At 42.1% G+C, this 17,523-nt stretch overlaps 1 protein-coding gene across 1 annotated transcript; it reads right to left on the reverse strand.

The window, feature by feature from the left end:
• Positions 1-15,422: 15,422 nt before the first annotated feature.
• On the reverse strand, positions 15,423-16,382 carry LOC112650229 (olfactory receptor 2S2-like). Its single transcript, XM_025432974.1, has one exon. The coding sequence runs from the start codon at positions 16,380-16,382 to the stop codon at positions 15,423-15,425; it is 960 nt and encodes a 319-aa protein (XP_025288759.1).
• Positions 16,383-17,523: the final 1,141 nt, after the last annotated feature.

The following is a 17,523-nucleotide window of genomic DNA, read 5'->3' on the forward strand; positions in this document are numbered from 1 at the left end:
ATCAGAGAGGGAGACAGAACATGAGAAACTCCTAACTCTGGGAAATGAACAAGGGGTGGTGGAAGGGGAGGTGGGCGGGGTGTGGGGGTGACTGGGTGACAGGCACTGAGGGGGGCACTTGATGGGATGAGCACTGGGTGTTATTCTATATGTTGGAAAATTGAACTCCAATAAAAAAAATTAATTGAGGTGGTGTGTGTGCCTGCGTGCTGTGAGTGTGGGTGCACGTGTGTGTGTGTGTGTGTGTGTGTGGGTGGAGAGTAGAAGTTAAGTGGTTAATATTAATGACCATCTAATCTGCACCACTTCTTTGCAAAGCTCCACAGAGAAGATGTTATCATTCAAGTTTTATGGGTAAAAGTAACCAAAGCTCAGAGGAGCCAAAGATTCGGTTCTTAAGTTTGAGTGACAGAGCTGGGGCTGGATCCCAGGCGCCAAACCTGGGTTCTTTCCACCAAATAGCTACACAGATATTTAAGAGAGTCTGTCTCTCCAATTCAGCCCTGTGTATTCTCTGATCTGTCTCATTGTCCACACGCTCTTGCTTCAGTCATGGTAGGACTTTATGTCAGATATATTCTCAGGCAGAGTAGCTCATGCCCTGAACCTAGACTTTGTCAGCCTCGGCACTAGTGACATTTGGGGCTGGGGAATTCTTTGCCGTGTGGGCTGTCCTGTGCATCATAGGATGTTTAGCACCATCCCTGACCTCTGCCCACCTGTTGCCAGTAGCACCTGCTCCTTGAGATGTAACAAGTAGAAATGTCTCCACACATTGCCAAATGTTTCTGGGAGGAGAAGGAGGTACCAATCGTGCCCGGCAGAGGAGCACCGATCTAAATGAGGAAGGGTTGCCCCCATTATGCAACCATGGGTTTCATTGTGTTTTCCATGCAAGCCTAGGACCTTGCCCCATTCCTCATTCAGCACGTGAGGGTGCTCCCGAGTGCTCAGTGCAGGCCCATTGTGGGTGCTTCACCATGAAATTCTGCCCCAGCCTGTCTCCCATTCCTCCCAGTGGCTCTCCCAGCCCCAGAAAAGGAAAAGTCAATGCCACAAGCAGGATTCAAGAGTGACTAGGATATGCTGTGGTTGGAGACCAGGGACGGTGGTTCTGTGAGAGAGGCCATCCTGTCCACTCTTTCAGACAGAACTGTGTACACAGAAGCTGATTCCCATACAATGTGCTGTGGACATGAGCGATGCACAAGATTTGACCCATGTGAGAGCTGCTGCCATGGAAGTCCTTCATGCCTGCCATGCTGAATGAAAGCTGGTTCAATTGGAATGAACTGGATGGCTAGGAAGATCTTGCACACTGAGCCCAGGGCTGTGGGGCCTGCCCCTGTCTGTGACATGGATATCTGTGTAGCTTGAGCCAGTCGTAGGCCTCAGTTTGCCCCTGTGCATCGTGAATGGGCTGAACAGGTGCTTCCCAGGGCCTCCAAACTCTGTCGTGAGCTGTCCAGCACTGTCCTCACCAGACAGGGAGCAGACTTTGATGAAGGAGACAGCCCACTCTTTTCGATGTGTGGCACGCCCATGTGTGTGTGTGTGTGTGTGTGTGTGTGTGTGTGTGTTTGTGTGTGTCTGTGAAGGAGAGCTCTGAGTACTTGGTTTCCCCTCAAGACATGGCCAGTTGGAAATAATGCTGTGCCAGGCTTTGGAGGAGATTCAGGATGGAAGAGAACAAAGAGCTCTGACACCTACAGCCCCAGGTGGCCATGTGTCAGCCTGTGAGAGCCAGGAAAGGAAGGGAAGTCTTTACCTTTGTGGCTGCATCCTACAGGTATGACACCTCAGCTTGTCCCAGGGACAGAGCCTTGCTTGTGGGCTGGTCACTACTGATCTCTGGAGTTAGCAGGCAGCTGAGAAGAGGACAGGAACACAAGGTGGTCCAGAGCCCCATGCACACGTACAGCCTCTCTGGAGCAGTTTGCATAGGAAACAGAATACATGAAAGGCCCACGGAACTCAGGAACTCCAGCTTTGGGAAGAAATTCCAAAGGATCAATGAGAGCAGAAGGCCAGTATCTCTCAATAAAGGCATTCATCACAGCCATATTTATGAATGAATATGGGAAACAAAATACCTACTAATAAATGGCTGACGATGCCATTTCATATAATGAAATATTAGACTTTAAGTTATGTTTATAATTGTATACCGTTACACTACAATAAAGGAGGAAGAATACTTGTGTACACACTCTTATACTCAAATTAGATGGTCTTGACTGAGCCACCCAGACACCCCAATATTATCAAATTATCTAATACAATGGGCAAAAATTACTTTGTGTTCAGGGGGGAGATTCTCAGTATAGTAATTTCTCATTAGAAGCATTTTGCTTGGGATGCCTGGGTAGCTCAGCGGTTGGGTGTATGCCTTTGGCTCAGGGTGAGTACCCAGTTCAAGGATCGAGTCCCACATCAGGCTCCCTGATGGGGAGGAGCCTGCTTCTCTCTCTGTCTATGTCTCTGCCTCTCTGTGTCTTTCATGAGTAAATAAATAAAATCTTAAAAAAAAAAAAAGAAGCATTTTGCTTGGCAAAGGTTCGGTTCCTGCCCTGCCAACACCTCCAACTGTGGTTTGCAGCCGAAGATGGCCTTTCTGACATATGGTCACAAGGTCAATAGCAGGCTCAGCTATATCACGATGCCTAGGTCACTCACCTCACTTCAGCTCATCGTGTGGCCATTTTCTCATCTTGTTTCTTCAAAGAAGAAGGGAGGGTGCAGTACAATAAGATACTTAGGGAGTCACATGCACATAACTGTCATTACAGTATATTGTCATAACTCATCTATATATTGGTTGTTGATCTCTCACTGTGTCAGATTTAGATATTAAACTTGATCCTAGGTATGTATGTATAGGAAGAAACAGGATACACAGAGTTCAGGATTCTCTGTGGTTTCAGGCATCTATTGGGAGTCTTGGACTGTTTCCCCCATGAAAGAGGGGTAGGAAGAAAGTGAGGGAAATAGAACTAGCCACAGACTGGGAGTCACAGACAATGATAGGTCCCAACTTGCTGTCTGCTCACCCTCTGACCCTGAGCAAGGCTCAGTCTTCTGGGAAATCTCAGCAAGAAATCAGGCTGCTTTCCTCCCAAGGGTCTGGGCTCCTCCCAGGGAGGATGGAACAGCAGTGTCAGGGCAGGGGCTTGGTCACTAGTGAGCTCTGTAGAGCATGAGGGACTGCTTCGGTTTACCTTAGCTGTTCCTCTCTGCTCCAGCAAGCTGCTCACGGTCAGTTGCAGCTGGAAGGTTCTTGGAGCAGAGGCAGGGTGAGGAGGCAAGTCTATCTTTGGAAAATGCTCTTCAGAAGTCATGGCCACCATCCCTGTCCCCACCACAGCCCAGAGCTCCCTACCTGCATCCTGCTTGCAGCCACTTCTCTGGGTCTTCTGATACCGGACACAATTCTCAGCTTCTCACTGTGCCCTGGGCCAGGCCCCGGATGCCACAGAAAGACCCCGGACACTCCCCTGCTGGACTTCCTTTGCCCCTGAGATCCTCTTTCTTCTTCTCTGCTGACATCCTTGTGGGAACTTTAGCCTCTGCTGCTGTTTCCTTCGCATCCTTCCTCCTAGCTGTGCAGGCTGACTAGGTGCCTCAGCTACAGACTCTTCCTGGACAGGACCTGTCATCCTGATCTGAAGCCCAGCGATCCCAAGGGTACCTTTTCCCCAGCAGTGAAAGGATTCCCCAAGCAGCAGCTGTGATCTCTTACAGGGACTCTGTTAGTCCCAGAAGCAATCTAAAGTTTGGAATGTCAAACGTGCATAGGGTACAGGCCTTAAGCATACCTGGGGCCTCCAATTAAAGGTAACAACTGGGACACAGTCAACTGGGAGAAGGTCAACTGGAGAAGAGCATACAGCAGATGCCACTGTCTTCTGAGCTTTCCCTTTGGTCCCAGACCAGCCAGTGCTCCATTCAGAGACAAAATACATTGTCCCATGTGAGTCCTAGGCATCCAGAACGGGGAGACAGGAGAAATATCTAACTACAGCAGCAGCAGAATTGACTATGTTCATTGAGGCCCTCCCATGTGCCTGTCACTGGGACAAACACTTTGTAACCATTAATTTAACATTTTCTCTACTTCCTCACCAGTATATGTTATTTCTTGTCTTTTTTAATGTAGGCATTCTGACCATTGTGAGGTGCAGAATGTCATATCCAGAAAAACGTTGTTGAGGCCAATGTGCAAGAATTTGTTGCCTATGTTGTCTTTTAGGAGTTTTATGGTCGAGTCTTTCCTTTCAATCTTTAATCCATTTTTATTTCACTTTTGTGTATGATATAAAAATTAGTCCAATTTCATTCTTTTGCATATAGCTCTCCAGCTTTCTCCACACCATTTATTGAAGAGACTATCTTTTCCAGATTGGTTTATTCAAATTCAATTAACTAACATATAATGAATGTATTATTGGTTTCAAAAGTAGAGGTCAGTGATCCATCAGTCTTTTATAACACCCTGTGTTCATTATATCACATGCCCTCCTTAATGTCCATCACCCAGGTACCCCGTCTCCACACCTCTCTCCCCTGCACCGACCCTCAGTTTGTTTTCTATGATTAAGAGTCTCTTATGGTTTGTCTCCCTCTCTGATTTTGTCCTGTTTCATTTTTTCTTCTCTTCCCCTATGATCCTCTGTCTTGTTTCTTAAATTCCACCTGTAAGTGAGATCATATGATACTTGTCTTTCTCTGATTAACTTATTTTGATTAGTATGATATCCTCTAGTCCCATCCGCATTGCTGAAAATGGTAAGATTTCATTTTTCGATGGCCAAGTAGTATTCCGCTGTATATACATACCACTTTCTTTATCCATTATTTGTTGATGGACATCTGTGCTGTTTCCATAGTTTGGCTATTGTGGATATTGTTGCTATGAACAGCGGGTATAGTTGCTCCTTTGGATTGCTACATTTGATTCTTTGAGGTAAATCCCTAGTAGTGCATTTGCTGGGTCATAGAGTAGCCCTAGTTTTAACTTTCTGAGGAACCTCCATATTGTTTTCCAAAGTAGCAGCACCAGTTTGTCTTCTGGCCAAAATGAGATAGTTCCGTTTGCTCTGCCTCTCGCCAACCTCTGTTGTTTCCTGAATTGTTAATTTAGCCATTCTGACTGCAGTGAGGGGGTATCTCATTAGGGTTTTGATCTCTATTTGCCAGATGCCGAGTGATGTGGAGCATTTTCTCATGTGTCCGTTGGCCATTTGTATGTCTGCTTTGGAGAAATATCTGTTCCTGTCTTCTACTCGTTTCTTGACTGGATTGTTTGTTTTTTGGGTGTTGAGTTTGGTAAATTCTTTGTAGACCTTAGATACTAGCCCGTTATCTGATAAGACATTGACAAACATCATCTCCCCCCAGTGGCAGGTTGTCTTTTGGTTTTGTTTACTGTTTCCTTTGCTCTGCAAAAGCTTTTTATCTTGATGAAGTCCTAGTAGTTCATTTTTGCCTTTGTTTCCCTTGCCTTTGGAGACGTGTCTAGCAAGAAGTAGCTCTACTGAGGTCAAAAGGTTGCTGGCCTTGTTCTTTTCTAGAAATCTGGCCATCTCTAGCCACATCTATCTATGGAACAAGTTTTGTTTGGCCCTCGTAATACTTATCTTGATACGATTAAAGAATTTGGGGAGGACAGTCAGCTCAACTCCACAAGCACCAGAGGTAAGCAGTAAACCTGGAGCTGGGACAGCTATTCTTCATCCCCTCCCCCACTCCTACATTTCTTCCTGGCAGCAGTTGTCTGGGGTCCAGGAAGATTACCTGTTGGAAGAGGCAGTCAGCTCCTGCATCACACCTGGTCCTTTCCCTCAGTCCAGCATCTGAAATGTTCTGATTCAACATGTTTGGGTGATTACATTCTTGACTTGTTGTGATCATCTGTGATGTTGATTTGGTCGTGCTAGTAAAAGCTTTCAATGGATACTGTAATATCTTGAAGATTTTAGGGATCATCCTAACTTGAGGTAAATGGTCACTAGTTGTAATGAGGTGGAAAATGATCAACACATACGCAGAGCCCTGAAAGCCTCCTTTGGACAGTGGTCTGTTCTAGACAATTTGGATACCGCAAAAACACGGGCTGAGTTGAAGGCTGGTTTTCTTTGCTTCTGAGACCTTTAGGTCAGGGAGCCCTCATGTTTGCCTCCAAGCTCTGAGTTTGGACCTTCCTTCCCTAGTAACAGAAGGGGCCTGCTCTAAGGTTGGGAAAGTGGATGGAGCATGGCTCATGCCAACCTATTGGCAAGAGGGAAGAAAGGCTTTGAATGAGGGTATTTGGGTGGAGGGTAGTTAAATGTCCTGAGGCTTACTTTCAGGGCTTTTCCTTCTTCAAATTGAACATATCTTATTATTTCTCCTGTTGCTGTATGATCATTATAAGTGGGTAATATTCCTATAGGTCTCTTATAGTTCTTTATATATTTTCCCCTAGGTCGTGTAAAGTGTTTTGTGACTGCTGTGAATTATATAAAATCACTCTAGTGTACTTTCTTACTACTTCTTGTAGTTTTGGCATTCGATTAAAACTTTTTCTAGTCAAACAACATTTGTGAATAGTTTTCTTCTTTTTCTTCATCTCAATATTTATTTTCTTTATCTTCCTGATCTCAATTATTATCTGGACTCTGCAGATGTCATAGACATTGTAAGCGGGTGTCCTAATCCAAGTTGTAGGCATGCTGCTTGCTGATGTTCTGATAGTTTATTGCAAGTCAATGATGGCTTCCTCTATTTACGTCTGCCTCTTTATTATTTTTGTATATTTTTTATTGGAGTTCGATTTTCCAACATATTTACGCAGTCCTTATCCCGTCAAGTGCCCCCCTCAGTCCACATCACCCAGTCACCCCATCCGCCTGCCCTCTTCCCCTTCCACTACCGCTTGTTCATTTCCCAGAGTTAGTAGTCTCTTATATTTTGTCACCCTCTCTGATATTTCCCACGTATTTTCTCTCCTTTTCCCTATCATCCCTTTCACTTTTTTTATATTCCCCAAATTAATGAAACCATATAATGTTTGTCCTTCTCCAATTGACTTACTTCACTCTGCATAATACCTTCCAGTTCAATCCACATTGAAGCAAATGGTGGGTATTCATCATTTCTAAGGTTGAGTAATATTCCATTGTACATATAGACCACATCTTCTTTATCCATTCTTCTTTCAGTGGACACTGATTCTCCTTCCACAGTTTGGCTATTGTGGACATTGCTGCTATTAACATTTAGCGCAGGTGTCTTGGCCTTTCACTGCATCTGTATCTTTGGGGTAAATGCCCAGCATTGCAATTGTTGGGTCGTAGGGCAGCTGTATTTTTAACTCTTTGAGGTACCTCCATACAGTTTTCCAGAGTGGCTGTCCAAGTTCACATTCCCACCAACAGAGCAAGAGGGTTCCCCTTTTTCCACATCCTCTCCATGTTTGTTGTTTCCTGTCTTGTTAATTTTCACCATTCTGACTGGTGTGAGGTGGTATCTCATTGTGGTTTTGATATGTATTTTCCTGATGGCAAGTGATGTGGAGCATTTCCTCATGTGTTTGTTGGCCATGTGTATGTCTTCTTTGGTGAATTTTCTGTTCATGTCATTTGCACATTTCATGATTGGATTGTTTGTTTCTTTGCTGTTGAGTTTAATAAATCTTTATAGATCTTGGATACTAGCCATTTATCTGATATGTCATTTGCAAATTCTCCCATTCTGTAGGTTGTCTTTGGTTTTGTTGACTGTTTCTTGTGCTGTGCAGAACCTTTTATCTTGATTACGTCCAATAATTCATTTTTGCTTTTGTGTCCCTTGCCTTCATAGATGTATCTTGTAAGAAGTTGCTGTGGCCAAGTTTAAAAAGGGTGTGGCCTGTGTTCTCCTCTAGGATTCTGATGGATTCTTGTCTCACATTTAGGTCTTTCATCCATTTTGAGTGTATCTTTGTGTATGGTGTAAGAGAATGGTCTAGTTTCATTCTTCTGCACGTGGCTGTCCTATTATCCCAGCACCATTTATTGAAGAGACTGTCCTTTTTCCAGTGGATAGTCTTTCCTGCTTTGTCGAAGATTACTTGACCATACAGTTGAGGGCCCATTTCTGGGTTCTCTATTCTGTACCATTGATTTATATGTCTGTTTTTATGCCAGTGCCACACTGGCTTGTTCACAGCTTTGCAGTGCAACTTGAGATCCGGCATTGTGATGCCCCCGGCTCTGGTTTTCTTTTTCATTATTCCCCTGGCTCTTTGGGGTCTTTTCTGATTCCACACAAATCTTAAGATGATTTGTTCCAACTCTCAGATGAAAGTCCATGGTATTTTGATAGGGATAGCACTGAATGTGTAAATTGCCCTGGGTAGCATAGACATTTTCACAATATTAATTCTTCCAATTCATGATCATGGAATGTTTTTCCATCTCTTTGTGTCTTCCTCAATTTCTTTAGAAGTGTTCTGTAGTTTTTAGGGTATAGATCCCTTACCTCTTTGGTTAGGTTTATTCCTAGGTTCTTATCTTATGCTTTTGGGTGCAGTTGTAAATGAGATTGACTCCTTAATTTCACTTTCTTCAGTCTCATTGTTAGTGTATAGAAATGCCACTGATTTCTGGTCATTGATTTTGTATCCTGCCACATGGCCGAATTCCTGTATGAGTTCTCGCAATCTTGGTGTGGAGTCTTTTGGATTTTCTATGTACAGTATCATGTCATCTGCAGAGAGGGAGAGTTTGACTTCTTCTTTGCCAATTTGAATGCCTTTTATTTCTTTTTGTTGTCTGATTGCTGAGGCTACGACTTCTTGTACTATGTTGAATAGCAGTAGTTAGAGAATCCCTGTCGTGTTCCCGTTCTTAGGGGAAAGGTTCTCGGTTTCCCCATTAGGAATGATATTTGCTGTGGGCCTTTCGTAGATGGCTTCTAAGATGCTGAGGAATGTTCCCTCTATCTCTACACTCTGAAGAATTTTGATCATGAACGGATGCTGTATTTTGTCACATGCTTTCTCTGTGTCTATTGAGATGATCATATGGTTCTTGTTCTTTCTATTGTTGATGTGATCTATCATGTTGATTGTTTTACGAGTGTTGAACCAACCTTGCATCCCGGGGATAATTCTCACTTGGTCATGGTGAATAATCTTCTTACTGTACTGTTGGATCCTATTGTCTAGTATCTTGAGAATTTTTATATCTGTGTTCATCAGGCATATTGGTCTATAATTCTTCTTTTTGGTGGGGTCTTTGACTGGTTTTGGAATTAAGGTGATGCTGGCCTCATAAAATGAGTTTGGAAGTATTCCATCCCTTTCTATCTTTCCGAACAGCTTTGGTAGAATAGGTATTGTTTCTTCTTTAAACGTTTGATAGAATTCCCCTGGGAAACCATCTGCCTTGGACTTTTGTGTCTTGGGATGTTTTTGATGACTGCTTCAATTTCCTCCCTGGTTATTGGCCTGTTCAGGTGTTCTATTTCTTCCTGTTCCAGATTTGGTAATTTGTGGTTTTCCAGAAATGCGTCCATTTCTTCTAGATTGCCTAATTTATTGGTGTATAGCTGCTCATAATATGTTTTTAATATAGTTTGTATTTCCTTAGTATTGGTTGTGATCTCTCCTTTTGTATTCATGATTTTATTAATTGGAATCTTTTTCTTCTTTTTAACAAAGCTGGCTAATGGTTTATCTATCTTATTAATTCTTTCAAAGAGCCAACTCTTGGTTTTGTTGATCTGTTCTACAGTTCTTCTGGTCTTTATTTCATTGAGTTCTGCTCGATTTATTAACTCTCTTCTTCTGCCTGGTGTAGGTTTTATTTCCTGTTCTTTCTCCAGTTCCTTTAGGTGCGAGGTGAGCTTGTGTATTTGATTTTTTTCCGATTTTTTGAGGGATGCTGGTATTGCAATGTATTTCCCTCTTAGGACTGCTTTTGCTGTACCCCAAAGATTTTGAATGGTTGTATCTTCATTTTCATTACTTTCCATGAATCTTTTTAATTCTTCTCTAATTTTCTGGTTGACCCATTCATCTTAGAGCAGGATGCTCTTTAACATTCACGTGTTTTGAGTTTTTTCATAATTTCTTCTTGTAATTGAGTTCTAGTTTCAAATAATTGTGGTCTGAAAATATGCAGGGGACAATCCCAGTCTTTTGGTATTGGTTGAGACCTGATTTTTGACCCAGTATGTGGTCTTTCTGGAGAAAGTTCCATGTAAACTTAAGAAGAATGTGTATTCAGTTGCGTTCAGATTCAAAGTTCTGTATATATCTGTGAAATCCATCTGGTCCAGTGTACCATTTAAAGCTCTCGTTTCTTTGGTGATGCTGTGCTTAGAAGATCTGTCATTTGCACAAAGAGCCGTGTTGAAGTCTCCTACTACTAGTGTATTATTATCTAAGTATGTCTTTACTTTGGTTATTAATTTTTTGATGTACTTGGCAGCTCCCACATTAGGGGGATAAATATTCATGATTGCTAGGTCTTCTTGTTGGATAGACCCTTTAAGTATGACATAGTGTCCCTCTTCATCTCTTACTACAGTCTTTGGGATAAATTTTAATTTATCTGATATGAGGATTGCTACCTCAGTTTTCTTTTGAGGACCATTTGAATGGTCAATGGTTCTCCAACCTTTCATTTTCAGGCTGGAGGTGTCCTTAGGTCTAAAATGAGTCTCTTGTAGATAGCAAATAGATGGGTCTTGCTTTTTTATCCAGTCCGAAACCCTGCATCTTTACTATTGAAATATATGAATTTAGTGTCATCATAATACCTATTCAGTCCCTGTTTTGTGCATTATTTCTTTGGGCTTCTTCCTTCTTTTACAGGGTCCCTCTTAATGTTTCTTGCAGAGCTGGTTTGGTGGTCACATATTCTTTCAGTGTCTGCCTATCTTGGAAGCTCTTTAGCTCTCCTGTTCTGAATGAGAGCCATGCTGGATATAGTATTCTCGGCTGCATGTTCTTCTCATTTAGTACCCTGAATCTCTGTGGAGAGGTCTGCTGTTAATCTAATATTTCTCCCCATATAAGTTAGGGATCTCTTGTCTCGCTCTTTTAAGGATTTTCTCTTTATCTTTGGAATTTGCAAGTTTCACTATTAAATGTCCAGGTGTTGAATGGTATTTATTGATTTTGGGGCGGACATTTCTATCTCCTGGATCTGAATGCCTGTTTCCCTCCCCAAATTAGGGAAGTTCTCAGCTATGATTTGGTCAAATATACTTTCTGGCCCTCTGGCCCTCTCAGCGCTCTCTGGAACACCAATTATATGTAGATTTTTCCTTCTGAGGCTATGATTTATTTCCCTTAACCTTTCCTCGTGGTCTTTTAATTGTCTTTCTCTTTTTTCCCCAGTTTCCTTCCTTGCCATCAACTTGTCTTCTATGTCACTCACTCTTTCTTCCACCTCATTAACCTTTGTCATTAGGACCTCCAGTTTGGATTGCATCTCATTTAACTGATTTTTAATTTTGGCCTGATTAGATCTAAATTATGCAGTCATGAAGTCTTGAATCCTTATGCTTTTTTCCAGAGCCACCAGTAGCTTTATAATTGTGCTTCTGAATTGCCTTTCTGACTTCGAATTGTAATCCAAATTATGTAACTCTGTGGCAAAGAGTACAGTTTCTGATTCTTTCTTTCTTTTTTTAAAAAAGATTTTGTTTACTCATGAGAGACAGAGAGAGAGAGAGAGAAAGTGGCAGAGACACAGGCAGAGGGAGAAGTAGGCTCTATGCAGGGAGCCCAACGTGGGCTCGATCCCAGGTCTGCAGGATCAGGCCCTGGGCTGAAGGCAGGTGCTAAACCGCTGAGCCCCCCGGGTTGCCCTAATTCTTTCTTTTGGTATTGTGGTGAATTCCTTCCTTCTAGTCATTTTGTTCAGTCCAGAGTAGCTCTATGAGTGGACTGAGTAAAGAATATCAATCACAGCCTAAGTAAATTTCACCCTAGGTGATTCTTGTTAGAACTGAAAACCATTCTCTCTGTAGTGTTTCATCTTTTCTCTCTTTAAACCTCAGGTCAAATTCGTAGGTGTTCAGGATGGTTTGAAAGTTATCTAGCTAAGTTGGTGGGGTCAGGTGAGTTGAGGACCTGTAGGCCTCCACCATCTTGCCCTGCCTCCAAGTCTGCTACTTTAAAAATGTCAGAAATCAATGTTAACTTATCAAGTAACTTCTCCATATTTGTAGTATCACTTTTTCTTTTTGAATCTATTACAAAAATGTTTGCAATATATCTCCTAATTTTTCTGAAGTTAGAAACCTTGAAGCTCTTTAAGAACCTGGATAATGTGTATCATGGATTTAATACACAATTATTTAAATCTACTCAGGTTCAGTAATGATTTTTAATCTGATTAACTTGTGTTTTTTAAATATATATATTTATTTGAGAGAGAGGGAGAGAAAGAGAGAGAGAAAGAGAGAGAGGATGGAGGAGCAGAGAGAGGGAGAATCTTAAGCAGACTCCCTGCTGATTGTAGAGCTCCATTCAGAGCTGGATCTCACCATCTGAAGTTCATAACCTGGGGTAAAATCAAGAGTGGGATGCTTAATTCACTGGGTCACCCAGGTGCACCTGATCAACTCCCTTTGTTCATTCATCATCCTCTAATTCTTATGAAAAGTCTTTATCCTATACTAGTCTACTGGTATTTTCTCTCAAAATTTCAATGAGTATACTAAGACTTTTGTTATTTCGGTATCAATGCAACGAATTATACCCATAAGATTCTCCTTCCCACCACGTTATTCATAAGATGAGACCTACAATGGGTTGTAACTACACTTATCTTTCTTCATTTCTATAATAAAGACCTCTAGAATTGTAACTGGAGTCACAGCATTGCTTTATTGTTACTGTTTACCACGATGCATTTCCTCACCATTCCTTCATATATTTGTCTTGGCACATCTGGTATCAATCGTTTATTCAACTTTATTTGTCTTACATTTGATCATTCTCCACTGTGTCTTACGTATCTGTGGCATTCCTTCTATTATTTATTTGTAACTGTTTCTTGTGTGAACTTTATAAATAAAATTTCTTTTTGAGAAAGAGATTATAGGGATATGTGCTATCTGTGTTTGCATGTGCCAACAATGTCTTTTTAACTCTCATATTTGTTTACTGGTCAGGGCATGCAGAATTTGAGACTCACGGCCCCTTTCCCCAGAACTCTGAAACTCTTTTTGCACTGGCATCTACATTTAGGGTGGCAGAGCAGGAGGCCAATGGCAGCCAGATTCTTGTTCCTTTTTGGGAAATATACTTTTCTTCTGTGGAAAAGTCTATAGAATTATTTTGGCATATATGAAAATCACAACTTATCCTTGGATCGACTGTACATAGGTAAATCATTAGCCATAAATCTTACCTGGTGATTGATAAACCTTTTACGAATAAAATATGTAAAATTTCTGTTCAGCAAAATGTTTTTCTCCTCCTTAATTATTTTCTGTCTTTCATCTGTTCTGTTTTCTTCTCATGAATAAAATTATGGAATGCCTGGTCTACCTTTTATGTCTCTGACATGTTCTCAAATAACCGAATTTTCTTCCTCTTTCTTTTTTTTTTTCCTTTCTAGTCTCAGGAGCCAGAAGAACTATCTTCATATTCCAGAAGGAGAGAGATTGGATGCATCTCATGTAGAAGCACTGAATCTAATTAGGAGTGATGGTACAAGTTACTGGAGAGTATGATTAAGCTTACTGTGGAGGAAATTGCTAGAACTGAATGAAAAAGTTAGAATACAGAAGTATTGAATACTTTGTCATTGCAGGTGTCCAAACAAATGCCTGTTGACTACAATCAGGGACATTGGAAAGGAACTGCATGCCATAGGGTTGAACAAGAAAACCCCCTGAAGCCTCATCAGTGCATGGCTCCACTAAGGGTCTGAAGTTTGTTTAAATGGCCGCTAGATGTCATTTGTGTATTTGCAATGGCAAGTTATTCTCTACTGGTGCAAAGTAGAAATCAGGAACAGAATGAACAGAAGGATGTGAAATGTTATTAACAAAATATGTATCCTTACGCAACTCGGTTTTAGTAAATATAAGAAAATGTAAATATCACTTGAAGCAGAAACTTCCCACTACCAACATCTAGTCTCAAAATTGGATCAACTTTCTAAATTCTCTTTTTAAATAAGTCTGCCATATTCAAAGAATTACCTCGAATTTGCTGTCAAAATGTTGCTTTTCAACTGCTACCATCTTTGAAATTCTCATTCATCTTGGGTGTCTATCGTCTAGCTAGGAACCATGTCTTGCTCCTTTCCACACGGCACACAGGACTGTGCAGCATTCAAGATACAACAACTACTACTATCTTCTAGATCCATTGTGCTTAACATTTACAAGGCACTTATCTATAATTTCCTATCCAGTTCATGTGAAATCTAGGGGTAAGGTATTAAAGTATGAAGAAATAGTCTGGGAAAGTTTAAACAACCCTCCCAAGGTCATAGGTATGAAAATGCTTCCAACTTTTTCCTATTGAGATATGGATGCTCAGAAAATGCTATAGAGTTTACGTGTCTTGGACATTCACAGAGTACTGCAGCACACTAAAGACTGAGAAGTACTGGTACAAATAAACATGTCAAAGTCCTAAAACAAAGAAAGGTGTCAAATGTTACACCCCTCACCCGCAAAGTCTTCAAACATATTTAGCGTCTGTCTGTCCATCTATCGTATCTATACCATCTTTCTTTTTTTTTCAGAATATGGGTGAAAATCGAACTGAATACTAGCATTCTACTGGGAATTGCTGTATGTGATGAATAGCAAATTCAAACTCTATACTCCTTCTTACATTTGATTAATTAGCAGTGTTTCATGATGTGAAGTACCTTGAGAAAAAATAGCCTCAATGTTCTCATGCCTAAAAAGAAATTCAGTAAATCAGAATAGATCGTTCCCACCCAAAAGCTCTCTATGTGGAGATCTTGTCTTTGTCTCTTCTTAGAACTCCAGGCAATTTGAGTGTCATAAAAAAAGGTCCAAAATGAAAATTCTCACTTCCTCCTTGTTGCTCTGACTCTCCTGGGGAATCCAAGAGGAATGGCAACATTGCTGGGAGAGCCCTCTCTCCTCCAACTGTGTTGCTTAGACACAGTACAGGTCATTCGACTCACTCTAATGGTTCCAGTCTGCTCGGTTTTAATATGTGTTCAGAGTGTCTTTGTATATGCAATTAGAGCTTCAATGTCTGGCATGTGTTGAAACTCTCAGATAAATGGCTAAAACTCAGAAGATACATCTGAAAAGTTAATCATTCCCTGTAAATGGACTGAAGGGCAAGCAACCATTCTGGATAACTTGACTTGTCTTTTGAATGGCAGCTGTAATGCTCAAAAGTCCTCTGTCCCATAGGGTGAGAACCACAGTGGAGCCCTTCTACATCACCTGGTGAAGCACTTCTGAGACATCAGGTTCCTCACAGCAGACTTCACGTCCTTGTTCCTGAGGCTATAGATGATGGGGTTGAGCATGGGGGTCACCACTCCATAAAAGAGAGGAATGAGCTTATCTGAAAGGTCCTCTTTGTTTTGTCCCAGGGAATCCTTAGATTTGGGCTTTCTATACATGAAAAATAAGGTCCCGTAGAAGATGACCACCACAGTGAAGTGGGCAGAGCAGGTGGAGAAAGCCTTTCTCCTCCCCTCAGCTGAGGGGATCCTCAGGATGGTAGCAATGATGAACACATAAGAGATAGAGATAAAGAGTACTGGGACCCCCAGGAAGATCACATTTGTCACTCCCATGCTGATGACATTGATGGAGATGTCAACACAGGCCAATCTCAGGACAGCCAGGATCTCACAGGCAAGGTGATTGATGACATTGTTTCCACAGAAAGGCAACTGAATTGTCAAGGATGTGTGTACCACAGAAGCAGTACCACCAATAGCCCAGGAGCTGACAGCCATGGGCACATAGGCAGCCTTGCTCATGACCACAGGGTACCTCAGCGGGTTACAGATGGCCACATAGCGATCAAATGCCATCATGCCCAGAAGCACACACTCTGTGGCTCCCATGGTAAAAGAGAGAAACATCTGCACAGCACAGGCTGAGAAGGAGATGATTTTCCTGGGGGTCAGGAAGCCATCCAGGACTAGAGGGACTGAGGAGGTTGTGTAGCAGATGTCCAGGAAGGAGAGGTTCCCCAGGAAGAAGTACATGGGTGTGTGCAGGCGGGAGTCAAGGATGGTCACCAGGATGAGGACCCCGTTGCCCAGCAGGATCATCAGGTACATCAGGAGGATGAGCACAAAAAATATTTTCTCCAACCCTGGGTGGTCTGAGAGTCCCAGGATAATGAACCCCGCCACAGGGGAGGACCAGTTGGCTTTTTCCATGTGTTCCCCCTTCTGTCTTCACCAAAGCACAAAAGCAGCATTTGAGGCTTTCTTGTGAAGCGTCTCAGGCATCTAGTAAGCTGTCAAGTCCCAGCTACGTAGTAGGAGAGCGTACGCGTATAAGAGATAAAAGAGATAATAGGTAGGTGTGCTTACCCCTCAGATGAGAGAAGGTCCAGGCTGGAACAGAGTTTAGCAATATTGTACGCAGCTGTTTGCGAGGGAGTTTTTCTCTCATTGCCTGTAAAAGCAACTGAGGCCCAGAGGGGGAAGTGATCTGCCCAAGTTTGAGTAAAGTGGTAATATACAGAGGACCTGAGTTCAGCAGAGCTAATCCCCAGTCAGAAGGGACTTTTCCTCTGCTTTATGGTGAGCATTAGAAAATGCTATAAATTACATCTTTTTTATATACATGCATAGATATTTCATGTAATCTCAGCTTTCCTATGTTCTCGGGTACAAGAATCCCCAAGCTGATCTAATTCTTACAACTACCAAGGTTTCGAGCCTTTTTAACATCGATTCCATTTGGAAGGAACTTGTTTAAAAGTGTACATCTAAATCCAGCCAGGATAAAGCCGAGGTAAACGTTCAGCCACATGAGGATGACTTCTTGACTCTGCCCACCCTCCGCAACACAGACGTGACCATTGTCAGTACTGAGATCTGCCTGTTTTAATACACATTAATGGCAATATGTGGGGATGTGCCCTCATGGGGAAGAGCTTTATGAAGTCCACGGAAGCAGTAACCCGGGCGAGTGACCCACACTATGGGATGAGAGCCATGAGCTTACTGACCAGTTAACTCCATTCTTAATGACCACGCTGGCGACAGTTATCACATAGCAGGATATATGGCATTCACTTCTAATCCCACCTCATTAGACTATTGGTGAAATTCTAAACTAACGGTGACTAAGGAATGTTTTCCTTTGTCCCCTCATGTTTATACTTTATTCTTGGGTAATGTCTGACTCTGCCTCCATTGTGGTGTTTCATGCAAGCAGCTAGCTTACAGGAAGACTTGTATGCTTTTGTGTAGAGGATTTCCCGTCTCTCAGCTACAGTTGCCCAGATTCTGTATTCAGAAACCCCACTTGTAATATGTCTATAGCTCTTTCTTAATGGGGGTGGTGTAT

Source organism: Canis lupus, chromosome 11, assembly GCF_003254725.2.
Source record: "Canis lupus dingo isolate Sandy chromosome 11, ASM325472v2, whole genome shotgun sequence".
Classification (NCBI taxonomy): domain Eukaryota; kingdom Metazoa; phylum Chordata; class Mammalia; order Carnivora; family Canidae; genus Canis; species Canis lupus.